The following is a 15,738-nucleotide window of genomic DNA, read 5'->3' as shown; positions in this document are numbered from 1 at the left end:
CAGGGTTTTTCTGGTGGGGGCATGCTGCTGCCCGGGGCCACCTCTCAATGGTGCTGGCTGCTGGAAATCTGCTAGCTGTTACACAATGTCAGCTGGCACTCAGCTCCCCTGCAATGGTCATGTGCTAGGGAGGAGATCACAGGGCAGGAAGCAGGAGAGTCCGGAGTCAGCACAGGTCAGCCCTCAGACTCCAGCCCTGCATCCCAGCAGACAGGCCAGGGCCTGTTAGTCTCCGGGCTGCACCTCTGCATCATTACTGTTCATGTACACGTCCATGAGACGCCCATCTGCATGCCAGGGCAGCTGCTCCCTGCTCTAATGCCAGTTAAGTGCATGGCTGCTCCTTGGGGAAGCTTGCCCAGCACCTGTTTGTGCCGAGCCCGGGCTCGAGTCCCTCGCTTCTCTGAGCACTAAACTTCTTCACAAATGAGAGCAAACGACGTGCACAGAGTGTGCAGCCTCTGGCCGGCAGCAACCGTGTCTGAGGCTTGGTAACAACAGCCTCATTATGGCCCGGCCTTGTGCTGAGGCCAAAAGATGACTCTGTGCCCTGGCATGAGTCTGCGGTTTCTGGTGCCTGGTACGGAAGAGCCGGAAACACGAGCTGGGGAGGTGCTGAGACCAGATCACCCCCACCCTACAGCTCTGCTGAAGGCCCTCAGTCCACGCATGCAGCTCCTCCATTACTCCAGTCCTGGGCCCCACACACAGCTCTCCTGGTGGCCCTCCATCCCAGCTCACAGTCACCTCCTGTCACTGGGCTCTGTTGGGTACAGGCAGCCATGGGTGCCAACTTCTCACTGCCCCAGGGCCCCTTCCCCCCACTCCCCTGGACCTGGAGCCCCTCGTCTGCCCGTGGCTGGAGGCTGAGGGGGACGACTGTATCTTGTTGTGCTTCCAGGTGAACAGCATGAAAGAGCTGTACCTGCTGATCGAGGAGGAGGAGCTCGCCCCACAGCAGCAGGCCGATAACAAGACGTGTGCCGGAGACACCTGGACCCAGAACACGGTGAACTGGGACCCTGGCATGCCTGCTGCGGTGGGCGCCCATGCGCTGAGCTTGGAGTGGTGGTGGTGGGGCAAGTGCTCTGTAGTCTCTGGGCTCAGCCCGGCTCCCCGGGCACAGGCTGGTGCCTGGCTCTAGCGAAGAGCGAGCATAGAGACTGGGCATGTTTGTGGGCAGGGTGCCTTACATCCCCCCTTCCTTTCCGACTCCGTTCTCGTTTCCCAGGAGCCAAGCGCACTCAGGACCAGGAGGCTGTGCAGGGCCAGGCTGGGGCGGGAGGGTGCTGTTTCCCTGGGAGCTCAGGCAGCCCGGGGCCCTGTGCATGTCTGCTGCAGCAGCCCCTCAGTCCTGCCATCCAGGCCCCTCTCCTGGGCTGGCAGAAGGGACTGTGGGTGGGTGAGCTGCACCCTAAGCCCAGCACCAATGGCCTGGTCACAGTCAGACCCTGCTGCCCAGGCACTGAGGCCAGAAGCCCTGATGTGTGCTGGGGGCGAGGGCCAGAGCTGCAGTGCAAGCTGCTCCTGCTATTTGTAAGCATTGGGGATTGATTGGAAAGTGTTAATGCCGCACAGACGAGCCGAGGGAGCCCCTGAACCCGGTGACGTAGCTCCCGGTGCCGGCAGGAATGTGGATGTTCCTCAGAGAGCAGGGGCTGCAGATCCTGTGCAGGGGTGGGCAGGTCTGTACTGGAAACATCATCCGCTGCTGGGGGCTGTGGGGAGGCGTTCGTAGGGGTGGATGTGAGGCTGAGTGGGGGATGTCTCTGAGCCTGCCCCAGCTGAGGCCCGTGGGCTCCGATCCATGTTTACATTGGAGAGCAGCAGCCATCCAGATGTCTGTGTTTAGCCCTTGTAAGGTAGAAGCTGGACGGGGAGGGAGCCTGCATGCAGCTTCTGTGCTGGGCTCTGAGGGACACTGCAGTGCGGGGCACCTGTCACCAGCTCCCCGCACCACCAGGATGTCCCATAGCAGGCAAACAGGGCAGCTGGCTGTAGGATAAGCTCTGGCTGGCCAGAGTCTCTGCGCCAGGCCCCAGGGCCGGCCGGAGTCTCTGCACTGGGGCATTATGCTTTCTGTGTCGTGCAGAGCAAGGGGCTGGGCCTGACCAGCAAACTCGAGGCCTAGCTTGCGGCAGAGCTGCTGTGTCCTGTTGGCTCCAGCTTCCTCCTGCTCTATCTGCTGAGAACAAGGTGCGCTTGAAGCCTGGCTCCTTACTATGAAAGACCTGGCGTCTGGGTGTAGCCGGCAGTACAAAGGAGTCTGAACTTCCCATCCCTGGGGCTGCACACCTGGCTGCCTGGGATCTCACAGCGGAAGTGCCAATGAAGAGACAACCTCCTTCCCGCCTTCAGCGTGTGTGAGGCTCTGCTGGGAGCCTCCGTGGAGCATGCCAGCCTGTATGCCCCTCTGCCCCTGTTCTGCAGACATTCCTCCTCTTCTCTGATCCTCCAGGGACGAACAGGGGTGTTGGGAGAGGCCCTGAGGCTGGCCTCCCAGCCACCCGGCAGGCCTGGCCTTCCTGAGATGGTGGCTGGGTGAGCTCAGTGGGCAGGGCCAAGTTCTGCAGGAACAGGCGCCTGCTGCAGCTTCCTTGGGCCCTTCAGCTTGTGGGGTTGGGGGAATGGCCTCTCACCCTCCTCACGGGCCAGGGAGGGGGTAGCCTCTACATGCTGACCCCAGGGTCTGCACTGCACTGTTTCTCAGCCTTTTGCCCTGGAACTGGGTCTGCACTGCACTGTTTCTCAGCCTTTTGCCCTGGAACTGGGTCTGCACTGCACTGTTTCTCAGCCTTTTGCCCTGGAACTGCTCCAGCAGGGGTGGGGTGGCGGGCGGAAGCCAATGGGCACTGAGAGCGGGTGGTGGTGGGACGCTGAGCTGCTCCAGCAGGAGCGGGGAGCTGGGCGGCGGGCGGAAGCCAATGGGCACAGAGAGCGGGTGATGGTGGGAGACTGAGCTGCTCCGGCAGGAGCGGGGAGCTGGGTGGTGGGCGGAAGCCAATGGGCACTGAGAGCGCGTGGTGGTGTGAGACTGAGCTGCTGCTGGGCTGAGGCACGTTTTCCAAACTGGTGCCAGGCGAAGGGGAGAGGACAGCTCCCTGGAGGCTGGCGGTGCCACCGAGGGAGCCCCTAGGCATTCCCCAGGACTTCTCTGCAGCCTGGCAGCTTCACAGGGCAGTGGGGGGAGGGTTGGAGCCCAGTGAACAGGGCAGGGACTGCAGCTGTTTCCTGCCCTGGCGTTTGCTGGTTCTCCAACCTGACTGCCTAGATGGAGGGACACTGGCCTGCTGCACGCAGCAAGGACTCTCCCAGCCCCCCAGCAGCTGGCCAAGGTCCTTCTCCCCTTTGTGTGAGGGGGACTGGGGTGGGGGGGATTTGTGCAGCTCTGTCTCCCAGTCCTGTGCTCTGCCCTCCCAACTCTGCAGCCTACTGGCCTGAAGGGGCTCGGGGTTACTTCTGTGTCCCCTCTCCCATGGGGTGGGCATCCTCAGCAGGGGGTTTCTACGGCAGGTTTGAGGACCATGAAATGAATCCGGTGTGTATTGCAGGGTGCTTTTACAGCCCCTCGCTAGAGTGCTGGACTGGAGTGAACCTTCCTTCCCCAGGTCCCAAGGCTGGACGTGGTGGGGGCTGGACAGCCCAGCTGGCTCCATTGCTGCTGAACTGGTTGTAGGGCAAGACACATTCTTGAAACTCAATCCACGGGAGGAGGCAGCACAACCTAGACCAGACCCCTGGGGCCGGCAGAGCTGCCTCTCCCTGTCCTCGTTGCCTGGCATAGACAGACACTGGGCCCTGGAGCCCTGCGCCCGCAGCTCCGGGAGAGTGGACGGCAGCGCCTCCTCCCGGGCAGATGTCTGTGAACAGCTGCCCGCGCTCACGCCTTTCTCCCTTCCCCTGCCCGGCAGCCCAATGAGTACGTCAAGACCCTGGCAGACATGAAGGTGATCCTGAAGGAGCTGTGCACGGAGCTGCGCGAGGAGAGGCAGGGCATGAATGAGCTGCAGCAGCAATTTGCCAAGGCCAAGGCTGCCTGGGAGGTCGAGCGGACTGAGCTCAAGTGCCACATCACCCAGGTAAGAGCTGCAGACACGCACTGGAGTCTTGGCGGGGGAGGGGGGGTTTCCTCCTTTGGCTTCCCTTCCCCCTAAAATCCCTGCTTCAGGATGACCCTCCTTCCAGGCCAGCAGGATGGCCCCAGCAGACCCCCTTGGCAGGGCTTTGAATGCAACGGCAGCGTGTGCTCAGAGCCCAGCAGGGCAGAGTGTGCTTCCCGGTGCTTGTCTAATATCAGAGGGGCTGAGAGCTGCAGGAGATGTCTGCAGCCTGATAAGCTGGGCTGGGGCAGAGGATGAAAGCAGAGCATTGTGGGAATCTTAATTGGAAATCTCTGCTGCTGCTGAGGGAGTTTCTATAGCAACAGGGCTGACAGTGAGAATCCAATTGTTGGAGTAAATGATGCCCATTATTTCCCTTGCAGAGATTGCTGGGTTGGTGACCCAGAGCAGGTGGGAGGAGTATCCTGGCTGGAGAGCTCCCAAACAGAAGCAGTGGAGAGGCTGGCTGAGCATGCAGTGAGCCTTGAGGATGCTCAGAGGGACCCTGGTTGAACAGGATAGCTTTCCAGCACCACTGTCATGAACTGGGATGTGGGCAGCCAAGCCTAGTGGTTGGAGCAGGACTCAGGCACCAGAGTCAGGAAGCCAGTAGGCAAGTAGGAAATGGACTGGGCAAGCCAGGAGCAATGCTGAGAACAAGCCAGGCTCAGGGCTGGAGCAAGGCTAGGAGCAGGGCAGGCACCAGAGAGAGCACAGCTGCGGGCGTGTGTGATGAGCAGCCAGAGATCATTCAGTCGTTGCTGATGGTCATAGGAGCAGGCTGGTGACCTCCTCAGCCGGTCAGGTGGAATGGTCCATCAGGCGGCCTTGCTGTGCTAATAGGCACCCTGAGACTGAGCAGGTGCAGCTACAAGTCCTCACTTCTGACAATCCCTCATTCTGGGAGACAGAAAGAGGTGGTACCCTCCAAACTCCGCCCATAATCCATGCTCCACCCACATGTGATGCCAAAATGAGATGCCGCTTGCAGCGAATTGGTCGGCAGTTTTCAGAAATTCCTTGGGTGCTGATTGGCAGTGAAAAAATTAACAGCATTGCCATCTTTAGACTGTAGGTTAACACACATGGAGCTGCATGGACCAACTCCCCTCTCCGAGCTCTTTTGTTAGGCTCTCTGCAGACTCAGGCAGACACCACCACATTTGTGACACTAGGGTCACCTTTTCAACCAGGAGGCTCTGTATTTATCTCAGTGATTCCATCTCGCATATGTCAGTTCACAAGTAGAAGGAAACGGCATGACCTGGAGAATCAGCCTGGGATCAGAGAGTCAAGCTGGGCTTTTTCCTATGCATAGGAAACCACTAATAAAGGCTCTGTAGCAGGCATTAGCACAGGTGTTGCTGAGTGGGAGCAAGTGAGCAGACTCCAGCGCCTTCTCTGTCAGCTGTGCTGGCTGGGCAGGGCTGCCAGGAGCACAGACTGATTTTAGTGCTTAAGGACAACAGCTTGGATTTTGATCCACACACTGCAGTGTGAAGGGCTGTTGCTGAGCAGATCTGCACTTTAAGGCAAGCAGATTCCAGTGACATTCCTGGCCCATCTAACAGTGAGGGTCCATTCTGCTAGCCTTGCAAAGCCAATTCATGTGGCAATCAGCACATTTTCCTGACACCTGGAAATACTTGCCCAGTACCCGTCTACTCTGTGGGCTTTTCCAGGATCAGGGCACTTGCAGTCCCTTGGCCGTGCAGTGTTGATGTCTCTGGCCTACAAATAGTCATCTCCAAGCTGTCGCATGCTCAGAGTCATGCCAGGCTTGCGTGCAGCTCAAAGCAGGCAGTGTTGAGATCAGCAGAACCCAAACTAGTGGAAATGAAGCCTGGATTTATGACCTTGCTGGTTCTAATGACCGGAGGTAATACATGCTGGGTGACCACAATGCCCAGGCTTCAGGAGAATGTGTTACTCGACAGATTAATTTGGAGAACCTTTTCATGGCCAGGATTTGCAGGAGGAGCGGCAGTGCTGCAACTGCATCTGAGCTTGGGAGCTGGAGCCAGTGTGTTGACAAGACCTTCTGCTGGGGGTGCTGTGTGAGTCCCAGGGGTCACATAGGGTTGCCAGGTGTCTAGTTCTCGACCGGAACGCCTGGTTGAAAAGGGACCCTGGTGGCACTGCTGACCGGGCCGTTAAAAGTCCGGTCAGTGGCGCAGCGGGGCTAAGGCAGGCTCCCTGCCTGCCATGGCTCTGTGCAGCTCCCGAAAGCAGCGGCATGTGCCCTTTCCGACTCCTATGCGTTGGGCAGCCAGGAGGCTCTGCACGCTGCCCACGCCCCAAGTGACCACTCTGCAGCTCCCATTGGCCAGGAATCGCGGCCAATGGGAGCTGCGGGGGTGGCTCTTGCTGATGGAGTAGCGTGCAGAGTCGCCTAGCCGCATTGCTGCATAGGAGCCAGAGGGGGGACATGCTGCTGCTTCTAGGAGCTGCTTATGGTAAGTGCCGCCTGGAGCCTGCACCCCCTCCCATGCCCAAACCCTCTGCCCCAGCCCATATCTCCCTCCTGCTCTCCAAACCCTTCGGTCCCAGCCTGGACCACCCTCCTGCACCCCAAATCCCTCATCCCTGGGCCCACCCTAGAGCCTGAACCCCCAGCTGGAGCCCTCTCCCCTGCATCCCTGCCCCAGCCCTGATCCCCCTCCCGCCCTCCAAACCCCTCAGTTTCAGCCCAGAGCACCCTCCTGCACCCCAAACCTTTCATCCCCATCCCCCTCCCACACTTTGTAGCCCCCTTCTTCACCCCAAATCCCTCATCTCCGGTTCCACACCAGAGCTCACCCCCGCCCCCAGCCCGGTGAAAATGAGCAAGTGAGTGAGGGTGGGGAGAGTGAGTGACAGAGGGAGGGGGAATGGAGTGAGTGGGAGCGAGGGGCGGTGCAAGGATGTTTGGTTTTGTGTGAGTAGAAAGTTGGCAACTCTAGGGTCAAACCAGGCATCCTTGGGGATGTCAGTAGTCAGGGAGCAAAGCTTGTTTCTAATGGTGGTTAACCCTGTTGGGAAAGGGGCGCTCTCTGTTTGGGGGGCAGGGGTGGGGGGTCATGAGGAGCAGTCAGTGGAATTGTCAGGGACCCTCTCCAGCTGAGCAGGCTGTGTGTGCAGGCAATTTGCAGGCAGTAAATCACGGGCCGGGGGCAGGAGAACAGTTAGGCCATGAGGCAAACAAGCTGGTTTCTTTGGCCACTCTCTGACGCCAGGGCATCTTTTCTGTCCCGTCGTCTAACTTTTACTGCTTTGGAAATGTCCTGAGGCTACCTGTTGGTTTCATCCCCATCACGCTGAGCTATTTGGGGCTGGGGGCCATGTCAGTGTGATGCTAGCTTAATGTGATTGTCAGGGCCTGCTCAGAGATGCACTGGGCCCTAATGAAGTCATGAATGATAAACCATTTGCCAGCCCCATGCTCCAGAGGTGTCATTCTTAGGCTTTCCTTCAGACTGTAGTATCCCCTAGTGTCATTGGACAGGCCTGGCTTTAAGCATCCATGCAGCATCCAGACCCATTTATCACCAAGCTTAGAATAATCATTTCCCACTCTGCTATCTGAACTGTTGTCTGCCAGAGGAGAGCCCTGCCTTGGCTCCCTGCTAGCTGGACCCTGCTGTGTGCTGTAGTGGTATTGCCTTGTCCGTCTCACTGGGGTCTGTGTCTAACCTGCCCTCGGATGCCCTGAGCTCTGTTCTCTTCTCTGATTGCTTTTCCTGGGTCTTCATCTCCCTTTTTGCAAGGCAGATCCATGAGAAACTAACTGAGAACCCAGTTAGGTTTACACCCCAAAATGGCCAGCTGTTGTTCGGTGCTACCTCCCAAGGCACTGGACGCTGCTCGGGGGTTAGTCCCCGAGCGGTGCCCCTGCCCCTACTGTTGATCTGATGTTTCTGGCAGCAGCAGCATCTCTTGCTGATGCTTTCTCTGAGCAGCTGTCAGTGGTTTCAACCTGCCTCTCAAGCCATCACACACTTAAGACCCTTGTGAGCTGTCTGAGCTGCTGAGCCCAGGATGAGACACACAGATTCACCCCTGCTCGTGAGCTGGCCTCAGGGCTTGGGAGATCCTGGATATTGTATCCCATGCCTCTCGCGTCCAGTGCACAGGCATGGGCTGGCTTTGGGCTCTAGAATTTCCCATAGCCTGCCCTAGCCCTGCCTCCTCCCAGCGTGGCCCCTTGCCTTCAGAGTGCAGCTAGTCTGTGTCCAGTCTCCGGCCAGCTAGGAGTCTCCTTGCTGCGTGGGAGGGGGGCAGCCATCTGCTCTCAGCCTGAGTGCTCCTTGCTGCTGTCCCTCTCCCAGGTGTGGGATGTTAGCCAGCTTGTCTGCTGACCGCTGCTCTCACTGCCTGGCCTCAGTACTGTATTGTGCAGGCACCCCGTGATCCCAGTCCCACTCAGGTTGTGCTCCAAAACCCCTGTGCTGGGTTCTAAGCCCATTCCTCATGCAGCGCTGGGAGGAGCTAAACCTGGGTTTCTTCTGCCCATTCCTGGCGTGTGCCCAGAGAGGGGCTCAGACGCTGCCACAGGGAGTGTGGTATGACTAGATAATGGGCCAGAGGCAAGCTGAAGATCTCATGGCACTTTTCCCGAAGAACTGGGACTAACTAACCCTGGGACTGAGTCCCCCAGCCTGGGACGCTGAGGGTCCTATCCGGGAGTGTTTGTCCCTGTGCAGTCAGTGCCCAGCTGGGATCTGGCTCGTTGCTTTGAGTACAAGAGGCGCCATCTCCCAACATCCTCCATGGGGTCCCAGCCAGCGATCGGCTGTAAAGATCTGTAATGCCCCCCCTGCTCGCGCCCGCACCTCTGAGCTGGGTTCTCCCTCCCAGCCAGCCCTCCAAGAGCCACCCCGGCCACAGGCTGCTAGCACCTGAGCTTGCATGTTCAGCTTTGTGCTTCCCTTCTGCATGACCATGGTGGCAGCTGCCCTGCTGTTCCTTTAAGAAAGAGACTGTCCCCTTGTGGGCACAGCAGCTCCACACTCCATGCCAGGTGAGGCTCTGAGAAGCTGACCCAGCAATAGCCCCCTGGTCCAGCGCAATGTTAGCAAGGGCTGGTGGTTGGCAGGTTGTAATACTCACCTGGAGGCGGGTGTGCCTGTAGTCTGATCTCTCCCCTGGATTCCCCGCAGCTGGAGTCGAAGGTTGGGAAAGGGGTCCCAGAGCGAGCCCCATCGGACTGGAAAGTGGCTCTGAAGAGGGAGCGAGAGGAACACCAGCACCTCCTGGCCGAGTCCTACAGTGCAGTCATGGACCTCACCAAGCAGCTCCAGATCAGTGAGAAGAACTGGAACCAGGAGAAGGTGGAGCTGCTAGGCAGGTTCAAGGATGAGCAGCAGCAGGCAGAACAGCAAGTGAAAGAGCTGCAGAACAAAATCAACCAGGTAGGGGCGTACTCACGTACTCACTGGAGTGTGCATGCACACGCACCTGAGCTCACACTCGCAGAGACGCTCATGGGAGCGTTGTTCCTGCATGTGTACATGCACATGCATGTGAGCTGGTGCTTAGAGATGCTCCTGGGAGCATACCCTCATGTGCATACATGTACGTGTCGCTGGGCTCACACTCACAAAAGTGCTTGTTGCTCATGGGGCTTTGTGTGACCGTGCGAGTGCATGCATACACCCAAGCTCTCACGCCAGTGCTCTCTGCTCCCATGAACGCACATGCTCGCATGAGCGTATGTGTGTACAGCCACTGCCATGCACGTTCTCACGCAAGTGGTCCCGGCCTGCTTTTGCACATGCTCACATGACACTTGCATAGTGCACACTCATGGGAATACGCTAACAGGAATACACATTCACACATCCCCCAAACTGCTCTCAGAAGCCCCCTCCCCTGCGGGCAGTGGCTCACACTTTGTGGTGACTGGGTGAACGCAGGCCCTGCTAGCTGGTTTGTACGATCCCCAGGGTGGAACTCATCCCCTCTGCCTTTGGCTCGCTGTCCCCCCTTGCAGGCCTGCCCCAGTCCTTAGGTCTCCCACTCCCCATGCATCAGTCCTGTAAGCTCCCCAGCCCAGCTGTGTTCCAGCAGCTCCAGCCAGGCTCCTGCAGCCCCGCCCAGTTGAGTGCGGCCCTGGGCCTGCCCTGAGCCTGAGGAGTCCAGTACATCCACTGACCGAGAGCGCTCTGGGCCATGGGAAAGCAATTGTGCTGCTGAGCCCCAGTTCAGCCGCCCCTGCCTGCAAGAATGGCCCTTTGGGCAGCTCCTGCCTTCAGGCCAGCAGCTGCTCTTACAAGGCCTCTCCCCCACTCCTGTGTCGAGTGACTGGCTCCTTTTCTGTGCGATTCCCAGCTGCAGAAGGGAGCTGAGCGGTGGGCTGTGGAGAAGCAGGGCAGCAACTGGAAAGAGGTGAGCAGGAGAGCAGCTGTTGGGGGAGGGGGCGTTGCCAGCAGCTTCCCAGGGAGTGAGCTGGGCATGAGACTGGCTCCTTGGGAAGGTGGAACAGCTGCTTCTGAGAGGAGAAGCCCAGCCCCCTTCCCTTGGATTGGGGTGGAGCACTGCATGCTGTGTTACAGTCATGCCCAGCACCCAGCCATGGCGGGGCCCCTCTGTGCCAGACACGAACACGCCAGTCCCTGCCCCAGAGCACTCAGTCTGACCAGTCCGCTCCCTTGGATCATGAATGGGACCTCACAGGCATGGCATTTATGTAACCCTTGGCACCCTGAGATCTCGCGGGGGGGGGGGGGAGGGGGAGTCATTGTTACCAGGCGGGTTAATGAGGCACCAAGATTACGGGCAGGTTCAAACATAGGGCCCTACAGTTAGACCCCTGAATACATGGCTTTTGATCTAGGCTTGGTGAGCACTGGCAGCTCCACTTGATGCCATGGGGGCTGTAGGTCTCTTTCCTGAGGGCCAAAAGACAGATTTAGGTTCCTAACTTTAGGCACTGAAAAGTTCTGACTTAATGAGGCCGTTGTAGAGCCGGGAATGGAACCCAGGAGTCCTGGCTGCCAGATGAGCTGTACTGTGCCATCGATATGGATGAGGTACAGCTCCTTCACTCCTGGGAAGTTGCCAGTGCAGCTTCTTGGTTTGGAGTCCCCTGGCCTGACGTACCGTTCCCAAGTCCAGATCTCATGCCAGCTAACGTCAGCACTTCCTCCTTTGTCATTCTAGACGCTCAACGAAAAGATCACCGACAAAGAGACCATTTCTGAAACAGACCCCAAGGGAGCCAGTTTAAAAAGGTGAGACACATACACCCACTTGGTACAGGGCAGCCTGGCACTGTTCACTCCTCCTGGGGGTTGGGGGGTGAGCGCAGGAGCCTCAGACTAGGGCACAGGTTGGTGAATGTGCGCTGAAGGGCTCACAGCCCTCCTTACAGGTGTCATGCTGCCAGGACCCCCCAGCTCATCTCCTCAGAATCTGATGGCCTTCACATCTATCTCAAAAAGAAAAGGAGTACTTGTGGCACCTTAAAGACTAACTCCTTTTCTTTTTGCGGCTACAGACTAACACGGCTGCTACTCTGACAGTGAGCTTGTGCTAGGGATCTGCTTCCCCCTACAGACTCTTTGGGGGAGGCTGCTGCTCCAACCCCTAGAATGGTGCCCTGCAATGTTCCCTCCAATTTTTTCCATCCATATGCGGAATAAATTTTGTTATGTGCACCAATATCGAGGTAATGTGTGGATGTGCGCCACCAGTAGAAACAAAAAACCTAGATATTATATATTTTTTTTAAAGTTACCGTAGGGATAATTACTCCAGCCAGGACAGGTTAGAACTCACTACTCAAAGAATTAAATTTAAGCATAAGAGAGAAATAAAATTATGAAATGCACAGACCAGTCAAAAAACTAAAATAATATACTTTGAAAGAATAAAATTACAGAGAATATATGTGCATTGCAGGAAGTACCGAGAAGTAACAACAATAGCAACACAAGTATGTGTTGGGAGGTGAGAGAGACTATGCGTGTGAAAGATAGGTCCCTACCAAATTCACGGCTATGAAAAATGCATCATGGACTGTGAAATTTGGTCTCCCACCACAAAATCTAGTCTTTTATGTGCTTTTACCCTATACTGTAATTTCATGGGGGAGACCAGTGTTTCTTAAATTGGGAGTCCTGACCCAAAAGGGAGTTGCAAGGGGGTCACAAAGTTATTATAGGGGGGTCGTGCTATTGCCACTCTTACTTCTGCACTGACTTTGGAGCTGGGTGGCCTGAGAGCGGCAGCTGGTGGCTGGGCACCCAGTTTTGAAGGCAATGCCACGGCCATCAGCAGCAGTGATGGTAAGGGTAGCAGTTTCACAATCCCCCCTATAATAACCTTGCAACCTCCCCCCCGGCCCCCCGCACAAACACAACTCCTCCTTGGGTCAGGATCACAATGATTACAACACCATGAAATTTCAGATTTAAATAGCTGTAATAATGAAATTTACGATTTTTAAAATCCTATGACCATGAAATTGACCAAAAGGGACTGTGAATTTGGTAAGGCCCTAGTCAGAGACAGAGTGTGTGTGTGTGTGTGCGCGCGCCAGCTGCTGGGGAAGTGTATAAGAGACCATGCGTTGTCTTGTTAAGCAGAGAGGCACTCACCAGAACTCAGACCACAGCAGCTCTGTTCTGCTCCTGAGCCCTGTCTCCCTACCCCTGCTCTGCAGAGATGGGGTACATGGGCAGGGGGGAGGGGGACACCCTGAAATCAGCACACACTCCCTCTACCGCCCCACCCTGCTCTGCAGAGCAAGCAGGAGGGTCCCGGGAGCAGCTGCCCAGGGGCTCCAAGGCAGAGGGCAGGAGCAAGGTGGCCCCAGAGCAGCGGGGGGAGGGGCACGTCGCCAGATATGCGCGGCACTTGATTGACTCTTGGGCAGCGCAGCCTAGAGGGAACATTGGTGCCCTGGGGTAGAGAGGTAAACTTGGCTTCTCCTCCACAAGGAACATGAACCTAAAGCACCCGTTATTGAGCAGGGTCTGGGAGATGCCCCAGAATCCTTTGCTGCTAGGGAACTCCAGGGTGTTACCTAGTTACTGGGCGAGGGATTTGGGTGGAGGGCGCCCTGTTTACACAGGGACCTGGCTGCAGGGTGGGAAGAATCATTGCTGGTTTTGCTGTGCAGGGGAGAGGTGCACGATCTGCTCCCTGGGCGTTCCCAGAGCCTGCAGAGCTGTGTGAGTGGGGCAGGACTGCCAGGGGAGGCGGGGGCTGGGGGGATTCGAGTGCGTTTGGGACAGATGCTCGAGTTTGAACCCAAAGGTGAATGCATAGGGTAGGTTTGTGACCAGCCCTTGCAAACAGACTTGTAGGGTTTGGCTTGCTCTGCTCTGCCCTGTTTCCAGCTTGCATTCAGCTAGCACTGCCCCAAACATGCCATTGCTTCATGCTTCCGGTCCGGAGCATCTTCTCCCAGGGACCTGCCTGCGGCAGGTTCACCTGAACCAGGGGAACCTCTCCCAGAGCAAGCTCCTGAAATCTGTACAACCAAACGATACTCAAGGCAGGATGGCCAGGCAGGCTGTGCCTGGCGTAACCTGGCCCAGAACAGTCTTTTCGCTGACTGGGGCTGAACAGTGCTGGGAGTGGGGGGCCAGGCCAGGCTTTCAGGTTAAGACAGATCCCAACGTCACCCAGAACTGCACACTTGGAGCAGGCAGACAGCCCTTTTCATCTTGACTGTTGAGCCCTGTTTGGCTTCTGCCTACTCCTGGCTCTTCTAGCCACTGGAGGACCAAATCTTATTGGTCTCACCAGCTGATGATCCTGGGTGGCCTCTCTGGGCAGCTCCTGAAGGTCTAAACTTGATGCTCATTTCCCCCCAAAAGACACCTGCTTTGGGTGGTGTGTACCAAGGTGGTGGGGCCTGCAGCAAGGAGCACCCAACACCTGATAGTGTCCCTCCCCCACTGCATGCACTGCTGTACTGGCTTGTAGCCATAAATCCTGCCTGGGGACAGGAAGCTTGGGTTGGTGTAGAACCCTTCCTTGCAATTGGTTAGCCCACCCAGCATTTCACCACACTGCACAAAGGCCCAGCGGAGTGAGCAGCAATAAATACCGGGTGTGCTCCTCGAGATCACAGCTGTGTAATCCAGCCCACCTAGATAGAGCCTGTTAGCCATGCAGGAAACATACCCAGAGCAGCTGCATTCAGAGGGGACTCACTGGAATGATTCCTTGGCATGACCCCAGCGGCAGGTCATTTGTGTTCTCATCTTCCTCGGCTCGTCCAGGCTGTAGGCTCCTTACAGCATTTGTAATTCCTGGCACCTCTTCAGCTCTCATCTGTCAGGCTCTCTCTGCTGCTTCTGGGTTTTCCCTGCTCTCCAGCATCTTCGCTGTTGGGGCTGCGCCAGTGACAGTGTGTGTCTGCCTTAGACGCTTCTCTGGGTTTGCTCTCTCATTTGGTGAGTTACAAAGCCTTGGCTGGCAGAGCCAGGTGAATAGCCCTGAGAGCAACCACCTCTCATCTAGCTTGCTGAAGATGGTTGTCTCACAATTTAGAGCAACTGCACCTGGATCCTCCTTCATGGTCCAGCAAGGCCACCCCCCGCTAGGCTCCCTGCTCCCTAGCCGGGGCTTCTCTTGGCTGGAGACTCGCACGTTTCTCTCCCTTCTGAGCAGTGTATTTCAGGCTGAATGGTCCTCTGCCTGCGTGGTGTTATCCCCTAAGCAGGCCTGTGTATGGTGACCAGACAGCAAGTGTGAAAAATTGGGACAGGGGTTGGGGGGTAATAGGAGCCTGTATAAGAAAAAGACCTAAAAATCAGGACTGTTTCTATAAAACTGGGACATCTGGTCACCCTAGGCCTGCGGCACTTCTCTCCTCTGAAGCAGTGCAGTGTGTGATTGCCCCTGTATTTGTTACCACCCAGCCCTTTGTAAACCAGCACATTTCATTCGTAGGGTAGAAGCACTACAGAGAAAACAGCTTACCAACAATGAAAGAACCTACATGCAGACAGGCCTACCAGAGGTCACCCAGCTGCCAAATGGCTCTGTCAGGAGCATTTCCACCGTCCCAGATATTTTCTTGTGGGTTCAAGGTCCTCACCCCCTTTGCTCGAACCTGAGCATGCTGAGATCCAGAGCAGGTCAGCAGCTGGGCAGTGGGTATCTGCTCAAAGTGCAGCTTCAGAAGCCTGGACTGAGGTGGGGCCTTTGCCTTCCCCTTGCCTCCAAGTGTTTCCTAGGAAATCCACTTCACATGTATTGTCCCCAAAAGGCCTTTGAAGTTCCTGGTGTCTCCCTGAGATTGCATTAATCCTGCCTGTCTCAGCCTATACAGCCCCTCGATAGAACACAAACATTTGCATTTTCAGTACAATGGGGAGGTACTAAACTTGATTCAGTAAGGTGGTTCTTTGAGTAGATGCAGCCATCTTTTGCGGCTACGTGTGTGCGTGCCCAGCCCACTGGAGCCAGAATTTTTGCCTAGCAGTACCCATAGAGGGACGGTGTCGTGCCTTGTGGCTGTGGCCCCTCCCCTGGCTATATGAGGCAGCACCACCCCGACCCCCCCTCAGTTCCTTCTCCCCGCCCGTGGCTGGAGTCAGAGCTCTGTGTGGTTGTAGCCTCACAATCTCGCAAATAGTCTGTCTGGTTTCTTATTGTATTTGGTTAATGTTCGTTAGTAGTCTGTTTCCCTGGTGATGCC

At 56.8% G+C, this 15,738-nt stretch overlaps 1 protein-coding gene across 8 annotated transcripts in view; it reads left to right on the top strand.

Annotated features, from left to right (window-relative positions):
- SOGA1 (suppressor of glucose, autophagy associated 1) overlaps positions 1–15,738 on the top strand; it is a 106,204-nt gene that overhangs the window by 55,392 nt on the left and 35,074 nt on the right. For 4 of the 8 annotated variants that reach the window (XM_043495526.1, XM_043495523.1, XM_043495525.1 and 1 more), the window contains exons 9-13: positions 902–1,039; positions 3,912–4,079; positions 9,239–9,490; positions 10,410–10,466; positions 11,241–11,311. In XM_043495526.1, coding sequence (XP_043351461.1) covers positions 902–1,039; positions 3,912–4,079; positions 9,239–9,490; positions 10,410–10,466; positions 11,241–11,311 — 686 coding nt within the window. The remainder of the gene's footprint in view (positions 1–901; positions 1,040–3,911; positions 4,080–9,238; positions 9,491–10,409; positions 10,467–11,240; positions 11,312–15,738) is intronic. The other 4 variants (XM_043495528.1, XM_043495527.1, XM_043495524.1 and 1 more) reach the window with 2 other exon arrangements.

Source organism: Dermochelys coriacea, chromosome 13, assembly GCF_009764565.3.
Source record: "Dermochelys coriacea isolate rDerCor1 chromosome 13, rDerCor1.pri.v4, whole genome shotgun sequence".
Lineage (NCBI taxonomy): Eukaryota > Metazoa > Chordata > Testudines > Dermochelyidae > Dermochelys > Dermochelys coriacea.
Note: the sequence above shows the minus strand (reverse complement) of the source record. Positions and strands in the feature narration are given on the sequence as shown.